Source organism: Ixodes scapularis, unplaced genomic scaffold, assembly GCF_016920785.2.
Source record: "Ixodes scapularis isolate PalLabHiFi unplaced genomic scaffold, ASM1692078v2 PGA_scaffold2__306_contigs__length_199485367, whole genome shotgun sequence".
Lineage (NCBI taxonomy): Eukaryota > Metazoa > Arthropoda > Arachnida > Ixodida > Ixodidae > Ixodes > Ixodes scapularis.
In genome coordinates, this window is record NW_024609857.1 from 38452257 (window position 1) to 38478927 (window position 26671).

The window sequence follows — 26671 nt, forward strand, 5'->3', positions numbered from 1 at the left end:
TTTTTTTTTGCTCGGTGATAGTTACAAAATTGGTTTTTAGTTTCTTGGCCCAATATAAAAGTTGTAGCAGTTACCTTTTATCCAACTAGGTGGCGACGGTTACCGCTCAATTAGAAAAAGTGCTACATTTACAAATGTTACTATCATAACTCTTTTCGGTATAAAAATATTGTGGCATTTCAAGTTCTAACGTCTTATTGAAGGGCAATGTTGGCAATGTTCACTCCAGCTACTCTTCATAAGCTTCATAACGTGTAATCGTGTAATCCAGTAAGCGCTGTGGCTCTTGTGTTTGGGTCGGCCGTCATCCACGTGTTCGGCTGGTTCGGCCGGATTTGTGGAAAACCAACCAACCGCCACAACCAACGAAGTTCGAAAGTTGCAGGTCGAAAGTTGCAGTGTTACAAAGACTTGTTTTTTAACAACTCACGTTAGAGTAAACGGCAGTCATGTCGGGCTTACCAGCTGACTATGTTGACTTCGATTCGTCGGGTTCTGAGATGGACGAAATTGTTTTCGCCGACGACGATTTCCACTTAAACAACAGCAAAGCAAAGACACGGACTTCGGTCAGTTGTTCTCGACAACCGCTTTGAAGTGGCTTCTTTTAAATTCCGATTTGATCTCTTTTCGCAGCCGACTAAAGCTCTTTCTGCGGAGCAGTGGCAGCTCCCGTCGGCAGAAACAGCTACGCTGGACCACGACTACACCGCTTACGGAGTACATGAACATCCTGAGGATGTCGGTATTCGGGTGCCTGCGGAATTGCAGGAAGATTTTCGGGTGGCTGTTTCGCGAGGCAATGTGTCCATGGTCCGGGATTTGCTCGATCAAGGCACGTTCAAAGTAGTCGTTTATTATTGTTTTACATCTGCATGATTTCTCGAGTTCTCTTTGATGTCTGTCATCACAGTGCAGGGATTCCTGTATCCGCTGCATTTCACAAGAGCGAAGGTTTTAAGAGATTTCTGAGGTCAAATGTGCGTAATACCTATGAGAAAGGGTTGTTTATAACGCTGACAAAAGGTTTTTTTTTTTTTTTTTTTTTTTTTGAGGAAAGAAAGGAAGAACGAAGCACCCGATAAATTGAAAATATACGGGACCGCCAAGTTTCCACTGCTATCCAATAGATGGCGCCAGCGTGTCCTCTCGTCGTAAGCGATTTTAAGACGTTCCAAGGCACTCGGTCTTAAAGGGATACGGAAACGAAAATTGAAATATTCAAATTTCTTTCGGAAATGAATAACCATAAATGCTAATCCCACATTTGTGTTTTGAGTGACTTGCTATATTTTTTATTCCAAATGGTGCTCTCGAGCAAGCGCTCGAAGGGAAGCGAAAGGAGAGCGCGATGCGTCATGGGATATCCAGCGCAAACAAACCATAGAAAAAAAAAAAAAAAAGATTCCCTGCATTCATGACGTAGCAAGGCTGGCGGGGTTATGAGCTTTGCCGTTGGTGGCATTGTCAGTGTTGTGGGGGTGTCAATAGCGTCAATGTGTTACAACCGAGCCGTTTGAAGTACCCGTGGGGTGACGAGCGTGTGGCTTTTTGAGAGTAGTTATGTTCAACTAATTAACCGGGGATTATCTTTCCAGCAAGCTTTCAACATATTTATTAAGGCTTTTTTCTCTAATTTAGTTTTATGAAGAGTACACCATGACATGAACTTGTAGCCAGGATAACATTGTGCAACGAGGAATCTTTCAACTAAAAATAAGCCACTATAACATGGCATGGCCATCATGCTCAAGAGGAAGCTGTAGCACGAATGTGTTGTGTGACGACTTATAATGAACCATATACCGCGTATTGATGCAACTGTATTTCTTGGGTTTCTGTATTTTTTTTTATTATATGTATGCTGATTGCTTGCGCAGGTGTCGCAGTTCAAATGCCTTCTCGGGGCAACTGGTCAGCTCTCGTGCAAGCCTGCAGTGATGGATGCCTCGAAATGGTTCAACTTTTGTTGGACCACGGAATGGATCCAAACGGACAGGAGGGTGGGCTGCACTCTTTTTTCGCTAGATTTCTGGGGAATTCAAAGCTTTAGTCTGGAAAAATGTGTGACCGTGTGTTCAGATTTTAGCAGCATAATACACCGAAGACACAGAAACAAAAAGGATATACACAACACCGTCTCTGCAGTGTTGTGTACGTCCTTCCTGTTTCCGTGTCTCCTATTTATTATGTTGTATAGTATTCACCAGCTCAACTGTGCCCTCAATCTTCTTTCATTAAGATTTCTTTCATTTAAAGGGACACTGACAGGGTATTTATGCTCGCCGAGGTTTTTAGTTGTACGTCACATATGAGAGCTCAACTACCCAGAGCACAATTTGCGGCTCGAAATTCGGTTCCTTTCCGCCTGAAAACCGCCGATCAAGAACTGGCCGGTTCGAGGCTCGCTCACTCTCTTTTCCGCGGTCACGGGCCATTTTCTAAGGTATCGATGCGACCACCAAATTTAATCAAAGTCGTGGGTCACTGAAGGCACACACTCAATGTTAAAAATAGAAAAAAATATGAAACCCATTTTTTTGTGGCTTCTAAAAAGCTGCAAATACGTTGATTGAAAAAGAAAGTTCCACAGACAACCGGAAGCATTCTGTGCGTTCGTCGTCTCGCGTATCGTGGGACTCGCGGGAACGGCGATGGCAGCGGACGACGGGCGTGGGACCTCTATTTCAGAACTGTCGTTCGCGGTACCGGCGAATTTCGTCTACCTTTAAAAAAGAAATTTGGGACTTATCAAAAGAATTGGTATTCATCACGTACGACATGCCCGACCACCAAGCCGATTTGCACGAAGACGTCGCCGAGCCGTTGCTCCCTTCTCGTGGCTGAAGACATCGCTCGCGCAAACGTCAAGCACGACGTGTCTACTTTGAGTTCAATATGCACGTGTACGATTTCTTTACTAGGTGCGAATGTCGCCAATGCGTGGTGCTTCCCGACTTCGACCCGGGAGTGCTTTTGCTAGAGGAAAATCGGCAAGCAAACTTTCAGACTTACAGTTTAGCGGCTCAAATATTACTAAGGAAAAAGATCCACCAGTGCTGAGATTCCCAGTAAGAAAGACGTCCGCTTCACACGCGGTAAGGCCAGGTTCGATCCCCCGCGAAACTTTTTTTTTTTTTTTAACATTTTTTGATGTTTACATATCTTTTTTTTTATCACTGAAGAAACAAACAAAAAAATAACAAACAAATGTTGTGGACGACACTTCGCTGAATTAAATGGTATGGGATTTCCTCTTTGACACCTGCGAACTCAATGTAATCACTTTCCACAAAATGCAAGGAGCATATAAATCAGGTAGCGTCCGCTTTCCGAGGTGCCCGTAAATGTTCTACAGGAATTGCAGCCAGCCATTGGTCCCGATGATCTTTCGGAAACTCTGTCGCACAATGCCCCTTTTTTTTGGACGCAGGACATGTAAGCCAGCTCTTCACGCAGCATCTTGGGTGTATTCGTTTCGGAGCCGATCATGGAAATTCACCACGGGCACGCACTACTCATCTCCAACCCCTCAATGTACAAAACAAGTACAGAACAACGAGCGGAACAAACATAACTGCAAAAGAATCGCACGGCGAACGGTTCCCGTACGCCGCATATCGTGTCGTCTGCTACGGAGAGGAGAAAAAAAACAAAAAAAAAAACGCACGGTCGGGTGTAGCCACGTGACTTCCGCCACTCCACTCTCTTCTCTCCACTTCTCCGACCTCCGTCGGGTTTCGGCTTCGGTTTCGGTTTCGAGCAGTTGCGTCTTTTGGCTTTATTAAAAAAATACGCTACTCTGTTGCAAAATATTAATTGGGTAGTCCTCTGACACCATAATAAAGTGCCTGGCAAAAAATGAACAAAAAAGTTTGGGGGGTGTCAGTGTCCCTTTAACAGCTACCTTCAAATCTTTTGCTTTTCATTATGACCTGTGTATGATATTCTATTACCTGTTACTACCGACGGTGAGTGAAAAACGTCTAGCTTTGTTTATGTGAGCCTGCGCATTGTGAAGAGCGGGTGCTTTGCTATCGGCAACTTTGGTAGTGAATTGGGTGTTGGGATTCGACTTATTGACTGTGCAAACTTCCTGGGTGGCTGAAGAATGTTCCTGTCCTCTGATAGCAGTTAGAAATGAAACGGCTCTAAAGTCATAGCATCACTCTCCCTCTATCTTTTCTTTGCAGTGTTGTATTTCTCTTCTTTCTTTCAAGTATTCATTATCACACTCAAACAAATTTTAATGTCATAATCTAAATCCTGAGACAAGAATTTAGACCCAAAATTGACCCAAAATCTTAAATGCAGCTGAGTTTAGTGATTAAACTCAGCTGCATTTGAGATTTTGCGTTGTCTTGTTCATTATTTTATTTCTCCTTATCTCAGGATTTAGATTATGATATTTTGTAACCAGCTAGCCTGCATACTTTAGCTCATAATCTTTTTTTCTTCTTTTTTTTTATATTGTTGCAGCTTTTCTGACACCTCTGATGGCTGTCTGCGGCTCTCAGAAGCAAACGGAGGAGACGTTGGAGAGCTGTGCAGTGGCACTATTGAAGCATGGGGCAGACCCCAATTTAGCCGAGAGGCAAGTGAACCTGAGTGTGTGTCTCATGTCACGAGTAGAAGGACGCAGCCACTCTCACTTATTTAACGCTCAAATTCAACCGCTGTTCAACCTGATTCAAAATGAACTACTACCATGACACTTAATCTTGACTTGAATGCCCATGTAATTTGATATTAAAATATTCTGGCCGGAGACGAGAACTTAGATAGATGGACAGGAAATGACAGGAAGGTTTGTCATCTCTCTTGTGCCTCTTTCATAATTTTGTGTCCGATTTTTTAACATAGGCAGCATTGCATGTTCCTCACCAATTTAACCAATGGCACTCATTGTAATTCTAGTTTTGCTTTGTAATTGTAATTTTAAATCCTGACGATTTTGTACACATACAGTGATGCGGCACCAATAGAAGTCAGATCTACCCCTACTTCCAGACACCACACTCTTTGCTCGTTTTAGCCTCAGGCGCCTGATGTTTCCACGTAAATGTGATGATATAGTTTTTTTTTTTTAATAATTGAAGACTAGCGTATTGGTGAATAGGTGCGAATACATGAAAGGATAAAACATCAAGGACGGGAACGGAAACAGGACTTGTTTCATTTAGCAACATAAAATGACACAAAATGTAAAACCTTTCCCCAAAAGTTTCAACGTTCTCAAAGGGGGAAGGAAAAAAATTGATGAAGGTAAAGGAAATTTACCATAAATTTAAAAGTTCAAAAAGCAGCAGTGTTACGACAAGCTATCAGTAATCTAGTCATCTCTGCTGTTAGGAATTCGACCTCTGTCTTTGTCAGTGACAATAAATATTGTTGTTGACAGTCCCCATGGCAAATGATTCAATGATTTCTCTTCCAAATCTGTTGTGCCCGCTCAGTATTCTAGTATCTGAGAAACAAGGAGTACAGTCATTGCGCGTGCTGCTGTGACCGACGATTGGGTGAAAAGACTCATTTGAAGCCTTTGATTCTTCCAAGTTGTGTTCTCTGAGTCAATGGTTAACGCATCTCCCAGTTTGTCCGATGTACTGACTGCCACAGCTTAGTAAAACTGCGAAAGCTAGTTTTTTGTTTTTTTCTTTTACTTAATTTTTTTATTATGCTCATTCGCAGTAAGGGCCAGGCAACACCGTTGATGGTGGCCGCTCGTGAGGGCCACTGTCGTCTGCTACAGCTGCTGCTGAGTCACGGTGCGGACGTCAGTCGTCAAGACAGCCGGGGCTGGTGCGCCGTCAGTTGGGCCGCCTACGCCGGCCAGGGGAGATCAGCTCGCACCCTCCTCCACCTGGCACGACCAGATCCACTGTCCCTGATCACCCTGGACGGGCAGATGCCCTCAGACCTGGCCATTGGTCAGGGGTGCCACACGGTCAGTAGCCTCACTAGAGCCATTGGTGACCTTTTTCATTTACACTTGTGACACTTGGTAAATCAGGTTTGACCTTAGTGACTCTTGTTGAGAGGGCTCTGTACTCTGCTGCTCAGTACTCTGCTTTTAGTCAGTACTCTGCTACTCAATGCTCAATACACTGCCACACTGTTTTGACCAATCAGATGATTGATTATCTAGATGGTTTAGCTGGCGATAGTTGTTGCTATCGCTTGTTTTAAAATGGTTATTTGTCGTCTTCTACCATCTTTACTTCCTTTTGTCTTGAGCAGGGAGCGGTGACATAAATAAATATAAAGTGTTAATGTAACTGTGCTTCCTTTTGGATGGTGTCATACCTTCCAGTTTGAGTCTCAATCATCTTGAAAAAATTCTCATTGCACCCCAGAATTTTTTTAAAAATTTTTTGTCAGGCAGTTTAGTATGGTGTCAGAAGACAGAACACCTTTGATGACCGACGACTTTTATTATATTTGGTGTGTGTGTCTAAACCATAGAGAACGGCACGTGACCCCAGGGAAGAGGGTGAGCGAGATTCAAACCGGCCAGTTCTCGATCGGCAGTTTTTGGGCGGAAGGAAAACACATTTCGAGCCGGAAATTGTGTCCTAGGTAGTTTGGCTGTTATATATCAAGTACAAACAAAAACCTTGTCGAGCATAAATACCCTGTTAGTGTCCCTTTAATGCATGCCGTCTTAAGCAAGGTTGTTTGATTCAGTCAGAGATTATTGAGTCACTATTATCGATTATTTTGGTATTGAGCTACTATTGATTATTACTGGGATTATTGTGCTATTTTGACCTAGGATGACATCCCAAAGAATGTGCTAGTATACATTTGTGCTTTGCAAAAATTAAGGCAAGAGTGCTCCCTTTTACCACTGTCACCAGTAGGCCAGGGAAATGTTGGTTTTGCTAGCAGGTAGCATGCTTCTCAAACGCCATATTGCCAAGAGCGCAAAGAAGATGTGCTACGCTACATTTCTTTCTGTCCACAACTCCCACATAATTTTTTTTAAGCCTTCTCGATCTTTGCTCGCAGACAACGATTTGCACTGAGCACCACTTGAGCCGTAATTCGACGAAACATAGTGGGCGGAGGTTCGGTCGCGAAACGTACGGTAGAACGAACCTCGTCCCAACCAGCCTGCTCGAGTCACGTTCGTAAGGCCAACGCTATTAACGTCGTTTAGCCAACAGTGGAGCAGTGCTTACTGCTTTTGAAGGGAGGTCACTCCAAGATATGCCTGTCCCTAACAGAAAGTGGCTAACCTTGAAATCTTTCCTACTTCTGCAAAACTTCCAGCTCGGCCAAACACTCCTCAAGTATGAGACAGAGTACCAGCAAGGAGACGGAAATGTTGTTCCAGACGATGAGATCGCTGCCGGTATGCCCTCTCCGAGGTGAGTCTCGAGCCGCAGTCACACACCGCTCCTACATCACACAGAAGAAGACAAGGTGTTCGCTACTGATACAATGACAGAATTATCTGCGAACATGCTTCAAACGTGTCTGCAGGCAGTTTGTGTGTGACCATACGAGGAAGAAACGTGCCTCGGACACGTCTGGAGGCTGTCTTTTGTATGGCATATTAGCGGTGCAACTCCAGCTTTACTAATTCTGCTAGATAGTTTCCAGCTGTCTGGATCCTTTGGAAACAGTCTTGCCACAGGCGTGGTAAGGTGCATGGCAAAGTATTGCATCCCAGCATTACAAATGAAGCAACAAGCTTGCGGACGAAACGGTACGACTAGAGTGTGTGTGACACCGAGTGAATGCATTTATCTAGCACTTTCATTTCATTTCATTTTATTTATTGTTCCCTCAGTGCCCAAAGGCATTACAGAGGGGAGGGCGTGGGGAAAAAAAGATTACAGTAACAAAATACAAATTTCAGGTTACTAGGCCCAATCAACGAGAATATTATTATAACGGCAGTTCTAGAAAGTTTGGAGGTCGGGACGGTTACAGTTGTCGCGGGGACGAGGTTCCACTCCTGGGATGTACAGGGGGACGAAAGGTAAATGAAACAAACGGGGGTGGGAGGGGAGGGGAGGGGAGGGGAGGGGAGGGGAGGGGAGGGGAGGGGAGGGAAGGGAAGGGAAGGGAAGGGAAGGGAAGGGAAGGGAGGGAGGGAGGGAGGGAGGGAGGGAGGGAGGGAGGGAGGGGAGGAGGGGAGAGGAGGAGGAGGAGGAGGAGGAGGGGGGAAGGGGGAGGGTCAATTGGTCGCATAGGATAAAATATAACTATGATTATAATTAATAATTATGACTCCTAACTAGGGTTTCATGTTTTAGGTATATACCGATAAGCCCCAAAAAGTAACCCCTGAGCCGGTTATGTCAAAATTGTGGGAGAGTGCAAACCCCCAAATCGGAGCTGTTCTTGAATGAGAAAAGCTTCACGTGGAGAAAATCTCTACCTGCAGGTTTATTCTGTATTGGCCTGGGACGCAGCCCACACCGAACCGCCTGCGGGGCTGCTTCTTTCTTTGGGAACTTATATTGTTTCCTTTTCTTGTCAGTTTGGGGACGTTTTTCAAGTATATTCGTGTTGTGTGTCGTGTGGAAGTTTTGGAATCCCACGACCGTGACCTGCCTATTCAACTTGGGCCTACATAAATGCCAGCCTCTTGTCCAACACTAAGAAACACCAAATCTGTTGGAGATAATAAGCCACTAAAAAAAATGCCCCCAACCTCAGACTCTCAAAAATAAACCCTACTCATAAGATGCTCACTGCGAGCCCGATAGTGTCCGACGACATTCAAGTTGCGAAGGAGCGGAATGGTCTCGTGTGCAGGGGCTTCAAAGATGCCTTCGGAGACGTTTCTCTGATGCTTGCGGCCATGGGGGCCGAGCACCTCTTGCCGACGTTCGAGAGCCACGGAGTCGGCTTTCGGGAGATGCTGACGCTCGATGATGCGGCGCTGTCAAAGGTGATGGTACCGCTCGGATGCTCTCCACTCGACGCTCTGCCAAGCCGTGATGCTAGCACGTTGTTGTTGGTACCGCTCGAATGCTCTCCACTCGACACTCTGCCGAGCCGTGATCTCCGACGCTATCACGTTGTTAGTGTTACTCGCTCAAATTAGTTCTCTGCTATTTCCTCCCTAAACTCTTATTGAATTCACGTGAGAACATTTTTTTACATAAATGGAGCCTAAAGAGCGTTTTCTCGTCACGTGTGGATAGGTTGGAGGCGGGGGTCCGTTGGAGACCCACGAGTCAAATGTCCATTCTGTTCGTGGGCCAACACATTTCCAGGAACTTACTTGTCAGCAAATTTGCCAATAAACAATGGCTTCTGCAAGTTTTTTTTTTTGGAACAGCGTTTACAAAATTTTGATACGATTGACGATAGAGCTTGCGCAACTTAGCTGCGCGACACAGAGAGCCAAAAGTTGCTCCTTTTTCAGATGGGGGTGGAGTCTGCCAGCGAGAGAACCAAGCTCCTGGAAGGCATCCAATCGACTCGGCGCTTCCAGGTGCACAGCCACGTACCGTAAGCGTCCCTCGTGTTCCCTTTGGTGCGGGTGCGGGGGGACGACTTGTTTGCCGCAAACACGTAACCCACCAGCAGGACTCTGCATCTGTACAGTTAGATGTGAAGGTTCGTACGTTTGATCGCACTGTCTTGCATTCAATGTCCGACAACTTTCGCGACTTCGCCAAAACCAGGGTGCCTGGAACGCATCTCCGACCGGTGCATTTGGCGTCCCATCCTGCTATCAAAAGTGCTTCCAGAGTGGTGGAAGGTGACGTTGCAAAGGCTGGCGTGTCATGCCGTCGGTCGTCGCAATCCCTGCAGAAAGTATGAGCGAATGGGAGAGTCGTCGTCGTTGCGGCGTCCCAACTCTCGGATGCCAGAGCGACCCGCAGCAGAACAGGCGTCTGTCACCACTGCTGCAGTGGCACCGCAGGGATCGCGGCCATCGACGACGTGATACTTTTATGATGTCGTCGTTGGGCAGGAATCGGGGGGACTACTCTTTAGGTTGCGGTAAGTGCACCGGTGGGAGATGCGATCCTGGCACCGTTCCGAGACGGACCAGGCTCGGCGAATGTCGAGCCCAGTACTTCCGCGATCTGCGCCGACAAACTTCGCAACACGAGTGCTGCAAAGTCGACAGTGATGCGCAGCGTCCTGTGCCTACATTTTTTGAGAGGGTGGTTCACGCCGGAGACGCGTCATAGGCATGCGGGTTTTTGGATGTAGAACAACGGCTGCTCACCTGTACGGGCAAGCTGGTGCTAGTTGAAAGAGATGCCAAGCTCGATTATTAACTAAATGATCCGTGTAAAATAATATTTGACTTCTTTTATTGCGATTGGCTAGAGCATTTCAATGTCATATTCCCGTCACAGTGGCAGTTCCTCGCTTTACTCCCCAATGTTTTTGGCTGCACCGGCAAGATGGAACGCTCACCACTTCTACTGTTCTATCCCCCCTCCTCCCCTCATGTAATGCCCTTAAATGGGCCTTTGAGGTACCGTGAATAAATAAATAGCATTTACTCAATTGTGAAAATGTTAGGAGTGTAGTCGGAGTGATCCCACGTGATCCAGATGCTTGTAGATTAAAGGACCTCTGACGAGGCACTTGTGCATGTTAAGGTATCGCGACTCACAAGGGCCCAATATCTAAGAAGAACCATTTTTAAGGTGCTTTTTTTTAACACGTAAATCACAGGTTGACTTGGACATAGGGTGACCACCTTCCTGATAGCGAAATGCGGGACACACGAGGCAGTGGGGGGGGGGGGGGGGGGGGGGGGGGTAGAGGAAATTTATTAACGCACACTACGAACCGAGGCTCTGCTAACAGATTTAATATCCTGTGCTGTTTATAAACCTGCTAATTGTATTGTAGCAATTAAGCTCAAATAATTTGCACTCCCAGTTATATACATTTTTTATGCCAAACTTGTTATTAAATGTGTCGAAATTGAAAACATAAAAATCGACTGAAGCAGAACTCAATTTCATTTCATTTCATTTCATTTATTTACTCTCAAGGCCGATGCATTACAGAAAGGAGTAGTGAAGCAAAAAAAAAAAAAAAAATGCAACATGAACATAAACACAGCAGGGAGATTACAAAAAATGGTTGCAAACGGCACTTTTGAAACGGTCGGCGTCAGTATGCATCAAATGGAGTAAAGAAACAGTAAATCTTTTTCGGGTTATAGTTTCCTGTCAACGCTTAATTTTATCAACATGGTCCTACAGAAATTTTTAACATTATGTTCTTTTTCGACTGTTGTGAGTGGCAGGCTAGCTTTTGCCTTGTGTCTTCACGAAAAAAGAAAAAAAAGAAATCCGTGGCAACTCTTTTGCATTGACAACGACAGAGAATGACACTTCGTCCGTGTCGTTCTGTGTTTGTCCCTTGTCCGTATTCCCTGTCTCGGGTTTACAACTATGCTCAGTTTACACCAGCTAGCCTGCACCCTCACCATTGCTTCATAAGAATGAGCGTCGGTTCTCCTGCAAGAACGACGGTTGCTTCCCGCAATGCCTGGGTAGAAAATGGCGTACCATTGCGATTCACACGATTACCAGCGACCTCCACGCTTTCCCGTGCCCCGTTGTTCGACAGCGCCATGGGTTGCAGAGTAAATTTTACGACAGGATGAAATGCGGGACATTTTGAAGATTTGGAAATTTCTCGCGGGACGCAGGACACGAGCCCTCAATGCGGGACAGTCCCGCGAGTCGCGGGACGGGTGGTCACCCTACTTGGACACTTGTGATTCCTTACTCTTTTTCCGTCTGTCACGTGCGACGGCAATTTTTTAAGAGTAGTGAGCCCTCTAGGCTATTATTCACAAACTATAATTATACAGTCCACAAAACTCTGATGTTATGACAACCGAAACGCCAATAACAGGTTAATTTATAGAAATTCAAACAGGTAGCTGGTCGTGTGGAGAGAATAAATGCCTGTGACCTCTGGAGTTTCTAATGTCAACTTCCTCCGGTTTCAATTTGCTGGTCACTAATGGTGAATTAATAACTTTTCGAGCGTGTCAAAAGTTTCCTTTACAATGAATCAATCATCAGGATCAGGGGTTGGCAAACTTCGCCGCAGCGAGCCAAATCGCCGCGAGATTGAGCAGGCCGGATTAAAAACCAAGGGGAAGTGAATGATCAGCTTCTGAATATCTTTGATATGGTGCACAGTGAACTGCTATGCCCTGTGTTGCACACTGCATCTTGTGAGGCTCTTGGGGCGCAGGTTGCGCCTCCATCATTTTCGAGGACGCACAGTTCTCATTTCAACGTCCAAAGACCTGGATAAACTAAAGGCTCTCAGTTCAATTGCTATCTGTAATGATAGGCTACAAGATTTATGCTAAAATTCTGACCAGTGGCTTGGTCGGAATCTCCATAGTAAGCCTCTGTATGTGACAAAAACTGGTGAAAATGACAATAGTACAAAACCGTGATTTCGAGCAGTTTATGCTCTATACAATGATCTTAATTATTGCTTTTTAAGGCATCACTTTTGGTGCACAACAACAGCAGATAGGTGATACATACAGTGAATGTGCATAGAATACTAACCCCGGGGTGTGCTTCTTCAGAAATAATACGTTACATAAGGTTTGCAACCAACCATATTTCTTGCGCCATTAGTCGTCGAGAGTATCTGTGTGTGGTGTTAAGAAGGGGGGGAGGGACTCTGGTAGCTTGCTACGGGTCTCTGGTTGCTGACCCCTGAGCAGGAAATGAATTGAGAGAACTTTTGACACCGCTTTGTAGCTGCACCGGTATGGACTTGACACTGGAGTCATTTCTGTCCGCGCTGGACCTGAGCGACTTGGCGGACACTCTGCACGAACACGGGGTGTCCACCTTGGATGCCCTTCTGCGGCTAGACGACGCGGGCTTGGAGAAGGCGGGCGTCGCACAGGTCGGTCTGCGAGGCCGGCTGGGGGCGGCCATTCAGAGGGCCCACCAGATGCCCTGGCACAAGAGCAGCGTGGTGGACCTGCGGTCCTCCAACCCCATCTCGTGAGTCTTCTGTAAAACGTTCGAGCGATTTAGCAGCCGGGAAAAGTTGTTGCTTATGTCGCAGCGATGCGATCGGATGGCACACAATAGTGACAAGCGTAGCCGAGTGGATAGTTGGGCCAGTCGGGTCATCTTGGAAGAATGGAAAAAGTGCAATGTCGACATAATAGCAATATTCTCTATAAGGCAATGGCATGTGTGTAAATCTTTTCTTGTTTTTGTTCTGCTCAGAAACGTCCCACGAGGTGCATTATGTAGGCGGAGCATTCACACGCTCTCAAAATGGAAAAGTTGGTTTACAGTTGCTGGCCGAAAATTTTGATGCGCTCGATTATTCGTTTGTCTGCGTGGAACTGTCGCCCACCCTATAGAGTTGATGTGCAACAACCACTGAAATAGTGTCAATCAACTCCTTGCCCCCATTTTTGGACTCGATTTGCACCGTTAGCCCACAATACCACCTCGTAGAGAGCCACAATTTTGCCTCTGTCTCGTAGTCTAGATATTATGTCCAATGCAATAGAGAAGCTGGACCGAGGCTACAGTCGGATGTTACAGTTTCGTTGTAGCTGGCACGGCCACCGTCCGTCCTGAAGGCGACCACAACATGAGTGCTCTTCTTTTCATGTTCTTTGGATGCGAGTGCTTCCTGTCGACATGTCCAGAACGAAAGCAATTTTGGTGGGCCAAACATTGTTTGCGAATCGATTGCAAATGGCGCCGACAAAGGCCCCAATGAATGCAGCAAACGCACCAGGATGGCAGTGGTGGAAACAGCTGCCCTATTACTGCCGACATCACCTGGAAGGAGCAATTTATAAAAGTGGGCTGTCTTTTGATGTTTTTGAACGAACAGAAAATTATACCTAAATATGGAGTGGGTTATCTGTAGGTCATGGATATTTTGGCGTTTGTTTATAAGAAAAATCAACAATTTTATATTTTTTTTTTATGTCTGTATGTTTGGATGATTTGTTTTGGGCAGATGCTAAAATGGTGATTATAGGTATAAAAAAGTTAATAAAAGACTGTCTTCAAGTCTAAGAGGTGACGGTTTTGAGAAAACAGTTCTAGCTGGAGAACAAACTTCCAGAAATTGGCGTTCTTTGCTTTTAACCAATTTAGTATTTTTGACACCAACGGATGTTTATCAATGTTTTGCGGATTTTGTATTTTTAACATTGACGAATGTTTACTGGTGTTTTTCGGTTAAAATTGGAAAGGCTACGGCCTACCGTAAAATACCGAGCATGTGCCAATGCCGCAATAAGCACCCACCAGCTACTTTTGGAATGTTTTAAAAAATGAGCATAGGACACATTGAACCCCCACCCTTAAAGTGACACTAAAGTGGTATTTAAGATTCCCTTTTTATGGTGGAAACTTAATCTATCTGCTTTAAGTGTAATGGAAAACTGAAAATTATAATCATGCATGACTTTTTTTCTCTGTCAAAAACACGGCCAAACACCGTGACACGCCCCTTTTTCTGATATTTCTCCTCTAAAGGGCCCTGTTGCAGAGTTTGCTCGTGTTTTTAAGGGCGAAAAAGGCCACACATGGTTGTGCTATCGTGTTTTATGGGATGCTTAGGGTACATAGATTCAGTTTGTGCCATAATATCCACTTTCGTGCCCTTTTAAAGGACACATGCAAAGGAAAAAAACATTTTTTTTTAACAGCCTGGATGGGAAAGGGAAGTCATAAAACTAATTTACAAGGAAAAAGAAAGCCTTTTAGGGCTATATTTACGGCACGAAACGAATTTGTAGTTGCCGCCCACAGGCGCCGCGAAAAAGTGGCCGCTATTTATCATGGTGCTTGCGCTCTTTCAGAAGCTTCCTATAATCTCTAAAAGTTACTTATTCATCTTCGTTTAGAGCTCAAAGGAAGCTCCTGAAAAAGCACCAGCACCGCGTGATAGACCTGTGCGCTGGTCAGAAGCGCGCCGGCCTGTTTCCTTCCGGCGGTGCTTCACACTCAACGTGCGGCGGCGGCATGACTGCGGTGGTGGCCGTGCAGCGTGGCAGCGCACAAGTCTATCACAAGACCAGCAACGGCTCTCGCGGGCGCCAACTGCAGATTCGTTTTGCGCCGTAAATATACATGTTTCCAAGAAAGGCTGCTATGCGCTGCCATTTTGAGTGATGCTGGCGCTGCATAACATTTCCGCCATGCTGGGGTGCACCAGGGGATGTACAATGACAAGATGGCAACGTCTGCTGTATCGCCGACGGCCAGCATTGGCAACAAACTTATTGTTTCGGAACACAGAAGGAGGTATCCACACAGAATCATAGCATCAAATATTGTAGGATGGGGCATGTTTAAGGGGTTGGACTTTATAACGATTGCAGCCTTTATTCCAGCACGTCGTGGAAGCCAGAGCAGGCGTGAGTGCAGCCATCGTTGATGCAATATGGCCATGTGACTTCTGGCGCATTCTGATGAGCACTTTGAGACTTCAGATATTTTTGCAATTATTTGATTTGTTACTGGTTTAGGTATTTTATTTATTGTTTGTGCTCTTTCGTGGTTGAAGACAACACCTGTGTGTTTTTTAAATAATTTTTTAATTTGTTTCTGCACTCAGTGGTGTATGCTTGGCAACATTGTACGACAAGCAGCAAACGTCCTGGCTGGAGAGTAGGTCCGCCTAGAGCACTATATAGCTCCTTCGGAGCAGAGTAACGCAATCCTTTGATCCACGTGTTTTGCCGACAACATGGCCGACAGAGCAGCTCGACGCAAATCACGTGGTACTCACGGTTCCAGGAGGCGCCCGCCCTGTGGGAGAACGCATAAAGATTGACACAACACGGCTGATTAAAAAATAAACGCAGAGTTCACACTTTTCAAAACAAGTCTGTCGTGAAGTTGGTAAAGCACTAAACGCTTTATCAAAGTTCTTTTAATATTTGATGCGTGGGAAAATTTTGAGAAGGCAATTTCCAAGGCATTGGCGTTTGAAGCAGACGATTTTCTTACGCAGTGGAGATGGACTTTTTTGGTTGGCCAGATCGAGTCACGCAAACGGTGCGGCGTTTTCTTTGCGCGTTTTCTGAACAGCGTGAGAGACCGTCGATACGTATAGCTTCTAGCTGCTTCCAAGCGATCGTCCTCCACTGCGCCGCATCGTCTGCTGCATGATGCCACCCAGGCAATTCTTAAAACAAATTTACGTTATTCCGTGGCACACAACTTGATGCAAATTATTGTAAAATGTTCCTTTATTATGTCAAAAACTATTGTCGTTCCGTACATCCCCAAAATATTGAAGAAAAAATTATTTTCCCACATTCCCCTTACATTTGTTACCGAAGTTATACCTCCGAGTGTTTGCCACTAGTCGCCGAGAGATGGCGCTACTCTGCTCCGAAGGAGCAGAGTAGCGCCTGCAAAGTAGTGCAATAGCAAAGTAGTGCAATCGAACTGCGCACCTTACCTCGGCGCGCGGTTCGAGGTTAGGCCGGGATATTACTTGCAAAGATGTATAGCTCTAAAAAATTTTTTTTTTTTGTTGTATATTCGTTTTTATTCATTCTTTTTCCATCTAGGCTGTTTAAAAAAAATGTTTTCTTTTCCTTTGTATGTGTCCTTCAAGTTCTTTGCCCACCAGGGTTCTCCCCAAAGTGGGCGGCAGTGGTTTTGCCGCCCTCCAGTCTTTCTGACTGTCCACCTTTACCATGTCCAACCCACCTTTATATTTTGCCTCCGCTGGACGAAACAATGTTCTTTTTGTGTTCAATTTCTTATATATATTAACAATCTTCCTCACCAGATAACATCATCTATTAGGCTTTTCGCGGATGATTGCGTAATTTACCGTTGCATCAGTAACCCTGAAGATTCATTATTACTACAGTGAAACCCGTTTATAACGAACAGCAGGAAACGCTACAATCAGTTTGATATAGCAAGTAGTTCGATATAGCAAAACCCATTTACAAAACCCAACTACGACTTTCCCGACGATTAAATATCGATCTTTAAATCGCTGCAGCCACCCAGATCCAGCGGTGAAGCCCTCAACGTTCAGGAGGGATGCAAAATCTCTAGCCTTGCTTTTCAACATCGGTCTGAAGACCGGCAGGTTCCGCGCACGGATGTCCAAAAACCATTGGTACAGCGCTTTTTCCGCCTTGTCGTATGCCGGCTTGCGGATGCGCCTGCTGTCCGCGTTTGGCCGTTCAGGGGCCTTGTCTCGGATGGCAGACTTGTTTTTAAGAATTGTACTCAGCGTACTTCTGGGGATCTTGTAGGCGGCGGCAACGTCTGATTTCTTTCGCCGTGCTCCACACGACTGATGATGTCGACCTTGTCGGAAAGTGGCAGAGCCTGCCGCTGCTTCGTCGACATTTCGGGCGCGAACTAGCTGGCCTGCACAGTGAACAGAAAGTGCAATGGGGACAAGAAAGACGACAACAAACGACGACTAAATTAACGAGAAGAAAGGAGGGAGGGAGAGACAGAGAGCTTTGCCTGTGGTTGACGCTTTCAACGGCATGTGACAATGCTATGGAATCTGAATTGCGATAGGCTTATTGCCTCTTGGGGGCGTGGCGTGTCAAGCCCCAAGTGAACGCGCAAGGTGAGGAGGGTCAAACTAGAGTGCCTTCAAGTTCTCTTCGGCAGGACATGAAGGCCCCGCCCCCTAGGTCAAACTAAAGTGACTTTAGGTGAAACAGGGTGCGAAGGGAGAGGAGGCGAGAACTTTGCTTTCTTTCTCATCTCTTTGCTTCTGCCTTGTAACAACGCGCTAGAAAGATTTTTTTTTTTTTAGCTTATCTCCATTTTTTAATTGCTTTTCTTCGTAAGCAACCGCTTTGCACTAAAAAGATGTTTTTTTTCTGTGTCCCTCCGGAATCGCTTTCCTTCGCTTATTTTTGTTTGCAGCTCGAGCTTTTGGAATTTTTTTTTTTCTTTCCTACACTTTTTTGGGCGAAGGCATTGGCTGAAAGACGATTGTTTGCGCGTTTTTGGAAGCCTTCCCAGGGGAAAAAGTTTGATATAGCCAATATGTTGTTCGTTATAAAAAGTACTTTTTACATAAATTTTGATTTAAATTCTTCGTGAGTTCGATATCGACAATAATTCGCTGTATGTGGGTTCGTTCTAAACGGGTTTCACTGTACAGCAGGATCTAAATGTTCTGTCTCATTGGTGTAACACGTGGCAGATGAAGGTCAATATAACCAAGAGCAAACTTTTAACATTCACTAGTCAGCGATCTCCTATTGTACGTAACTACACCTTACTAACACTGCCTCTCGAAAAAGTACCAACTTACAAATATTTAGGCGTAACATTTTCTGACGACCTAACTTGGAACACTCATACTGACAATATAGTGGCTAGTGCATGCAGATCTCTAGGATACATAAAACGTAACCTATACCCCACTCCCCGTTGTGTTAAACTGCCTATAAGACTTCCTTGCGATCAAAATTGGACTACGCCAACTTTATTTGGTGGCCTCATCAATCATATCTCATTACTAAACTCGAATCGGTGCAAAGCAAGGCCTCACGTTTTATAACACATGACTACTCGCGAACGTGAAGCGTGACTGCACTAAAATTCAACTTCGACCTATGCCCTCTATCTCGAAGAACTCGACTTGCTCGTCTTGTCCTTTTTCACAAAATTTACTATACCTCTTCTGATTTTCGAAACACCAACTGCCACCCATCACCTCACATCTCCTTGCATTATGACCACAGCCTAAAAATTAAACCTCTATTCGCCAAAGCTAATAAATTCCAAAATTCCCCACTTTCTCTCGCTATTACTAACTGGAATTCCCTTCCTGAATCCATAGTATGTGAATCTAACCCTAAGACATTCCGTGAACTCTGCAAGGTACGCCTGAAAAGCGTTGATCCTTAACATGTTTATCTGTTAGTTACTTTTTCTACATGTTATGTTCAGATATCTGTCCTATTAGTTTGTAGGTTCTTTCTTTTTTTTTTTGCGTTTTTTTATTAATTACATGTCACTTTTTTGCCATCTGTATATGTCATTTGATCCCCCCTCATGTAATGCATTTCATCTGAAATGCCTTTGAGGTACAATAAACTGAACTGAAACTGAACTGAATTTGAAAAAGCACAACGCCCCAGATCGTTGTGTTTGGCAGACTTGTGTGGCACTATGCAACAGAACTGCATAATCCTGGCAAACAAAATTCCTGCTGTGCGGCAAGCGAAGTGCCGGAAACAGCAAAAGTTGCAGCAGTTGCCCCCTCCTCCTACCCACAACACCCTAGAAATTGTCAGATGTCCAGATCCAAAGAATTCCTGGGGAGAACCCTGTAACCCACCATGAAAACCGAAATGTTGCCCCACTCAACCACCTCTCCGAGCGTCCTGATGCATAGCAGGGAAGCTTCACGCGTGCGCTCTGATGCAAGGCAGTAAAGCCCGATGCGTGCACACCGGTGTAACGCAGCAAAGCCCATCCCATTGCGTGCCCCTTCCGCATTTTTTTCTCGGACCTGACGAGCACCCATCTCCAGATTTCATAGGATGTCTCCAAATTTCGGGCGGGTGCTTGCACAGAATTCTACAGTAGTGAAATGTCGGAATACTACTGTAGTTGAGAAACAAAAACTGTTTAAAAATGCCTTCTTTCTGCTTCTCCCCTGCTTCGCATCGCCGCCATATCAGGTGCCCTGCCGCAGTTTCCCTGGTGTCCAACGTGAGCCAGCACCTGGTGCACCTGGAGGGGTCTCTGTGCCACCTGTGGCGCCACCTGCGCCAGCGGCCTCAGGACCTGCAGCTGGGCAGGGACCTGTGCAGTGTGCGGCACCTCAGGGACGAGCTGGAGACCTGCTCCCAGGCGCTGGCAAAGGTCAAGGCGCAGATGGGGCAGCTGGACGCCTTGGCTGCACAGGTGCGCGAGCTTGCCGCGGAAGATTGCGCTGTGGAACCCGGGAGCCTGAATTGGATCTGCGCCCCTGCCCATTTCGATCTGAATGTGCGCCATACTGGCACGCGATTGGCGCTGCTTGATGCATGTCCTTGCAGTTGTGCTGCACTGGCTAGATTGCTTGTGTACAGCATGAACCGGCATTGCTGTACTATGGCAGACAAACCTCACACTGTTTAAATGCTTGTGTCTAGTATGCTTTTTCTTTTCTTAGCAAAGTGTGAGTTTTTTTTTGTTCTTTTGTGCAGTAGTCTTCTGTTCTAATTGTGCGTAACTGGTACAGTCACACAGTCTTACCTGCCTGTGTACAAGGTCCAAGAACATAATGAGAACAATTTTCTTACCTGTTGTGTTAGCAATTCTGTAATGTGCAGTCTCTAACTTTTTAATTTTTTTATTTTTAGAGCACAGTTTTTAGGCACCCGTTTCCGGGTTGAGCAGCATCGACGTCACCGTCAGTGTTGGCGTAATTGCGCCGAGTTTAGCGGGAAAATTGACGTCACGTTACCTCAACACCAACTGCATTCCCCACTAAATTTAGCAGGGAAATTCAGTTTCTCCACTAGATTTAGCGGGCAAATTCAGTTTCTCCGCTAGATTTAGCAGGAAAATTGACGTCACATGACCTCAACACCAATTCAATTCCCGGCTAAATTTAGCAGGGAATTGAATTGGTGTTGAGGTTACGTGACGTCAACTTTCCTGCTAAATCTAGCGGAGAAACTGAATTTGTTCATGGGTGGCATGACACCAAGTCATGCCCCGTCATTTTCCCTGCTAAATTTAGCGGGGAAACTGATTTGAAGGAGGAGGAAGAGAGGGTACGGAGGAGAAGGAGGCGCATACCTTCCATCCATACCCTCCCTTCCTCCTTAAGAGCTGTGCTCTAATTTCGCATTAGAGATTTGTAAATGTCTCATTTTATTATATTGAACTTGCAATTTAAATATTATAATAATAATAATAATAATGCTTTATTTGTCCTTAGTGCCCACAAACAGCTGTGCAGCCTTTTGTGTGATGCACTGTCGGTTTGTGTTTACAGCAACACTATTTAAAATGTACAGAAACATGTGAAAGGACACGAATACGAGTTTGCGAGGCAAATGCAACTCCTACACAAACTTTGAGTCAGATGTAATTTACTTTTGTAAGGCTGGTTTAAATTTAGCAAAATCAAAAAAAAATATTGAACTCACCATTGCCTATGTTATTAAAAGCAGACTGCATACGAGGTGACGGTGACGATTCACAAATTCTATTGGGGCAAAATGTTAAAAAAATTGCAACTAGCTCTTGTGGGCACATGAAAGTCTATACTCACAAGTAAGCTCTCAGTTTTAACAGTGCCATACACTACCTTATGGAGAAAATGGATGTCTCTAATAGCCCTCCTCGTTGATAATCTTTCCAGCCTAAATAATGATAGCAACGAATCATAAGTAAAAAACAGTTTCCGACCAATGTATCTTAAATAATTCGAATGAATTTCTTTCATACGAGGCTGCAGTACCGTCTCACCACAGATGATAGTGAAGTGAAAGAATGTGATAACCAAGTGATCATACCCAGCTTTTTTATCGCTGAACCAACGATCTTGGATACATGCGCAGTAAATGAGAGAGTACTATCAATGTAAAAGCCAAGGTCTCTTACAAGAGATACACAATTTATCGCATTGCCCTCAAGCACATAAGGGAACAAGAAAACGTCCTGTTGTCTTGAAAAAGAAATTAATTTAGTTTTTTCTGGATTGAACGACAAATGCGTTTTTTGCACACCGCTTGGAAATTGCACCAATATCAGTCTGCAATAAAGTACAATCAATAATATGTTTTTTAATTGTTCTGTCACAAGAAAAAGTATGCAAGTTTTTTTTTATCGCAAAAATAAACTAGGCATCACCGAACGCTCATTCTCCGCCCAAAGGTAGCGCTGGAGGTCACAACCAGATGCCAAAGTTTCAGCCCGATCCGATGCTTTATTCAAAAGTTATAAGTAATTTTCTGAAAATTTCAATTGGAAAATAACGGCCGACGGAGTTTTCGAATACATGGGGCTTTATGGCGCCAGAAAACGAAAACGGGCAAAAGTGGGCTCCATTTTCTTATTGAAATTTTCAGAAAATCACTTGTAACTTTTGAAGAAGCTATCGTATCGGGCTGAAACTTTGGCATCTGGTTGTGACCTCTAGCGCTACCTTTGGGCGGAGAATGAGCGCTTGGCGATGCCTAGTTTATTTTTCCGGTAAAAAAAACCTTGTAAATTTTTTTTTGTGACACCCTGTAGAATAAGTAAAATACGTTTGCAACTGGACGTGGCATAAGTTGGCGTTTATTATAATGAGATGTCTGGCATTTTTCAATGTTCATAAGAATGCGAGAAATGCACTGTCCGTCATTTGGTTGCTCGATCCTTTCTGGTCGTGCATCAGTATAAGGGCTGCCTTGCTGGGACTGCTGCATACGTTCATATCAACTCTGTATGTAAGAGAAACAGAAATATGAGAGTAAATGCATAACTCCATCTGTTTTTCGTTACATACAGTTTTCTATGCAGTGTTAGGTGGGGCAGCATGACCCAGCAATCTGCTCACAGAGATGAGCATTGTCTCTGCAACACGGTCCAGCAGAGCGCTGCCAAAATTTAAATTTTCGTGTGACTGCAATTTTTTTTTTTTTTTCTGTTGTCAAGGTTGGTTTGATGCCGCAAGTATTACAATTAATTAATTTAAAGAAGAGCTCCGGCAAACTTTTCATAGTCAGATTTGCCTTGAAATTAGTTGAACATATTAATAGGCACATCTGAACTAGAAACCCAAATGGCAAGTCACAATACAATTTTTTTTTTTTTTTTTTTCTCGCAAAGTTTTAAAGTTTTAAATTTGGTCCTAGAGGCTCTACTGCCAACACTGAAAACATGACGTCAGATGTTGTAATATGTGGGTAGTACAGCTTGTTCCCGACGTTTTACAAGAACTTTGATGGTGCGAAATGAATGCCAGTCATGCCAGCAAGACAAAAGAACCTGCGGAAAATGTCGCGTTTCTTAGACTGCATGCTCAACGTTCAGGTTATGCAATGTGCGACACCACCGCAACGGAGAGCGCAAGAAAATTTTAATGTTGGTTTTGGCATCGCCTTCATTTGCCGTTTTTTCGACAGCTATTTTGAAATTGGAGACGATTTGAATTTAGAGCGTGAATAAAAAGTGAGTTTCCAGAACTTGCATAGGCACAGCTGTCGACAATTATATACCATTGTCTTGCACGGGCATTGACAGACACACGAAAAGACGCACTAGCTTAAAAACAACTTTATTTGCATCTATGTATTTCATTGCTGTATTATAAACAATGATGCAATGAATCGGTTTGAGCAATCAACCTCTCGTAAAACCACTCTCAGCAGAGCCTTGGTTGTAAAGAAACCAGCAACAGTTCAGCAATCGAGAAATTGGCCCATTTATCAACCGGTAAACAAAAAATGAGTAACCAGTTTTGCAAAACGTTCGTTTGCAGCTTGAAGCTTTTTTGTTGCGCCATAAGAAATCAATAGACAGGGGCCCAGCGACAGCAACGCAAAGAATTGCACAACTTCAGGTCGCGTTGAAGATATGGCAATATGTTAGAAGAGACATTGTGACAATGCATACTAATCCCCCACTCCCTTTTGTTTCACCCTCTCCATGTGAGGCGCAGAAGCTTCTTTCCTTTATGGTGCATTCGCACCACAAAGTATTTCCCACTGAGCAGCTTTGGGAGGGGGCATACGTCATCGAGTTTGGAGGTCACATAACTCACGTCACTCTTTGCCCCCACCCTGTCGGCGGCTCTCGGAACACCCGTTGCCTCTCGCGTAGCCTCGTCTGAATAGAAATGGCGACGAACAAGTCAGCACTGTTTTGCTCTTTGCCTGTGTCCCAACAATTAAAAGAAAAAAATTTTTTTTTTTGGTGGAGGGGAATTGGTGATTCTGTGTTAGCACACCACAGCTCGTGGAGCTAAAGCTTGCGCTGCAGAACCTAGGGATCCCGGGTTCAGTCCCCACCTCTGCCTGTCTCAATATGGATGAACACTGTACTAGTGCGTTGTGCACATAAGAGACCGGAGGCTAGATTTCCCAGGATTTAGGGCTAACCCCTTTGTATTGGGAGATCTCAACCTTGCACTTGCTGAACACAATTGTCAAATTTGACTTTTTTTTGTGTGTGTGTGTGGGGGGGGGGGGAGGGAGGGAGGGAGGGAGGGAGGGAGGGAGGGAGGGAGGGAGGGAGGGAGGGAGGGAGGGAGGGAGGGAGGGGGGAGAAAGGTGAGGTAGCATTTTTTTTTTTTTTTTTAAGAAGTTGTTCTGGGCCAACTTGCTTTAAATTGTAATGTAGAACGACTTCTGTCGTGCACTCAATCGTGTTATATTTTGCTCTAGAGCATAAGAAACACCTTATAGCTGAATCCATGCTTTTTAAAAGTGCACTTCTGTGACTTCGTGGTGTGTCATTACTATCGTGAACCATTATTCCGCCTAGGTTTACTACTTGTCCATCCGAAATACGTCGCTGCTGGGCTTCTTTAAGTTGTAGATATGGGCTTAGTAGGCACATTCTTCGGCATCTAGTGCCAGGCACTTCACAAGAAACCACTTGTCTCGCATAGCAGTTATTATCTGAGGGGAAGTCTTTGGTTATGTAAGCCTAATGAAAGACATGTGCAGGTGGAAGGGTGTCCACAGTACCAACAACAGTGGCCTCCTCTCCCTGGTGTCAAGACAAAACGACAGGCTCCCTGGCTCCCTCTGCTCCTGCTCGCCGCCACTTGGTGGGCCTGCAAGTCATCCGGTCTTTTCGGTCGCCTTCCGCAGCCGCCGTACTGGTCTTGGCGCAGTCCCGCATGACCTGTCCAGCCAGTTTCTGTGGTGCACGCGATAGAACTAGCGGCTACCGCATCAGCGTGCATTTCCGAGTGCCTCGAGAAGAAGACCTTGATCGTGCGGTTGATGGCACGGACGGCGTGGCAGGAGCACCTCGGATTGGCTCGCATCGTGCAGTCGACGGCGCATCTTGGCTGGGAGACTTTTGGATGGGGCTGGGTGGAGGCGGCACCCGTGGCTCGTCCCTCTGCTGCTGTTGGTTGTTGTGCTCTCTGCGGTTCCGTAGTTCTGCCAGGAATTCGGGTCTCTTCCAGTGTGGGATAGGAACGGCGTCGATCTGACTACCTCCACCCGTATTGTAGTTGGGCCGGTTCTTTGGCTGTTCGTTTGGCTGGACATACATTGCACGGTGCGACCTGCAAGTAGAGTGCAGACGACATACGGCAGCCATTTGGCTAGGTCTACACTGGAGAATGGTGGTTCCAGATGCTCGGCCAGCAATAAAATAAAGCAAAGTTTGTGTATTCTGGTTAATTTTTTTTTTGTTACATATATGTTGGCTAGTTTATTCAAATATGATGTGATTAGAAGTACATATTCTGCTCAAGTTGTACTATACTAAATTGTAGGCCCACTGATAAAGTGTTCACGAAAAACGGCGTAAACAACATTAAATTCAGAAATGAAAAAAAAAAAAAAAAAAAAAAAAATTCAGCGTATATTTGTGGTTTATTTTATTGATGCAGGGTCACAAGCGCTCAAATTCTAAGCGTCGTTACTGCTCACCGGAGTCCTCGTGAGTGCCCCGAGATTTTTGTACAGTTAAAGGCTGCTTGGCACATCGCCGAGCACACTGGAATACACGTGTTTGAGTGATTTGCATAAATAGCGCCGGAACTGTACCTACCCTGCCTTTCTGTCAGGATCTGGTAGCAGTTCAGCTCGGCGCTGTTCAGCGCACACTCGCTTCTTGGTTCACAGCGCGCAATTGTTTCTGGTGCAGGGAGATTAGGAATTTCAAACAGCTAATCGCTCATACCTGTGCGCTCGGACCTTTTTCTTGTACCTTCGGACTTGCTTGGATGGCGCAACCACGGTTTAACCACGGGGCGCAACGGGCTCAACGCTCAACCAGCTCAACAGATGAGAGCGAGATTGGAGACAAGTAATGTTATAACTGGAGAAGCAGCAACAATTTTTCTAAGATGGGAAAATAGCTTGCGCCATCTACCGTAAAGTACGGTAATTGAAAAGAAAACAATGTTTTTCTTTTTTTTTAAAAGTCTAGTTGGGACACGCGTGCCACAAAATTAATTTTACGCGAAAAAAAAAAAAAAAAACACGTTTTTAGAGCATTATTGACTGCGCAAGAAAGATTTTTATCTGCGTCTGAAATGTGTGTGCAAAGCTCTTGACGTCACGGTATGGTCACCACTCTTTTCACCCACAGCTTATCCAAACATTGGGCTTCTCACTGCCACCGCTTCTTTCCTCCACGCGCCCGCCAAGAAGGTAGGACGAGGAAAAAGAAGGTGGGAGAAAAGGAAATAGACGCAACGCTGGCGAGGGTAGGAGGAAACACCCTCGCCAGCGTTGCGTCCCCTTCCTCCTCTCCCACCTTCCTTTCCCTCGCCCTGCCTTCTTAATTAACCAGAGAAAACAACTGGAAAGGAGGTGACTAGCGACTAAATTTTTTTTTCGCGTAATTTTTTTTTTTTTGACACGCGTGTTTCAATTACTATAAAAATAATTTTCTTTTTTTTTGGGGGGGGGGGGGGGGGGGGGGGGGTTAGGCTTGAGCTGATTTTTAACTGAGCTAGAGATCGGGTTGGTTGGGGCAGACCAAATTTTTTGTGTTGTTTCATTTTTTTGTGATATAAAAATTAT

The 26671-nt window shown here is 45.0% G+C and overlaps 1 protein-coding gene across 1 annotated transcript; it reads left to right on the forward strand.

Moving 5' to 3' along the window:
• Positions 1–181: 181 nt before the first annotated feature.
• On the forward strand, positions 182–25308 carry LOC8053152 (ankyrin repeat, SAM and basic leucine zipper domain-containing protein 1). Its single transcript, XM_029982344.4, has 11 exons — positions 182–569; positions 637–835; positions 1881–2003; positions 4480–4594; positions 5692–5947; positions 7276–7373; positions 8773–8908; positions 9389–9474; positions 12738–12989; positions 19658–19883; positions 24629–25308. The coding sequence occupies exons 1-11, from the start codon at positions 450–452 to the stop codon at positions 24806–24808; spliced, it is 1791 nt and encodes a 596-aa protein (XP_029838204.2). The 5' UTR covers positions 182–449; the 3' UTR covers positions 24809–25308.
• The last annotated feature ends 1363 nt before the right edge of the window (positions 25309–26671 follow it).

Coding starts and splice junctions, on each gene's coding strand:
- LOC8053152 (XM_029982344.4), top strand. CDS start 450: ATGTCGGGCTTACCAGCTGACTATGTTGACTTCGATTCGTCGGGTTCT. Junction 570..636: donor AAGCAAAGACACGGACTTCG/GTCAGTTGTTCT, acceptor CTCTTTTCGCAG/CCGACTAAAGCTCTTTCTGC. Junction 19,884..24,628: donor TGGACGCCTTGGCTGCACAG/GTGCGCGAGCTT, acceptor AGACATGTGCAG/GTGGAAGGGTGTCCACAGTA.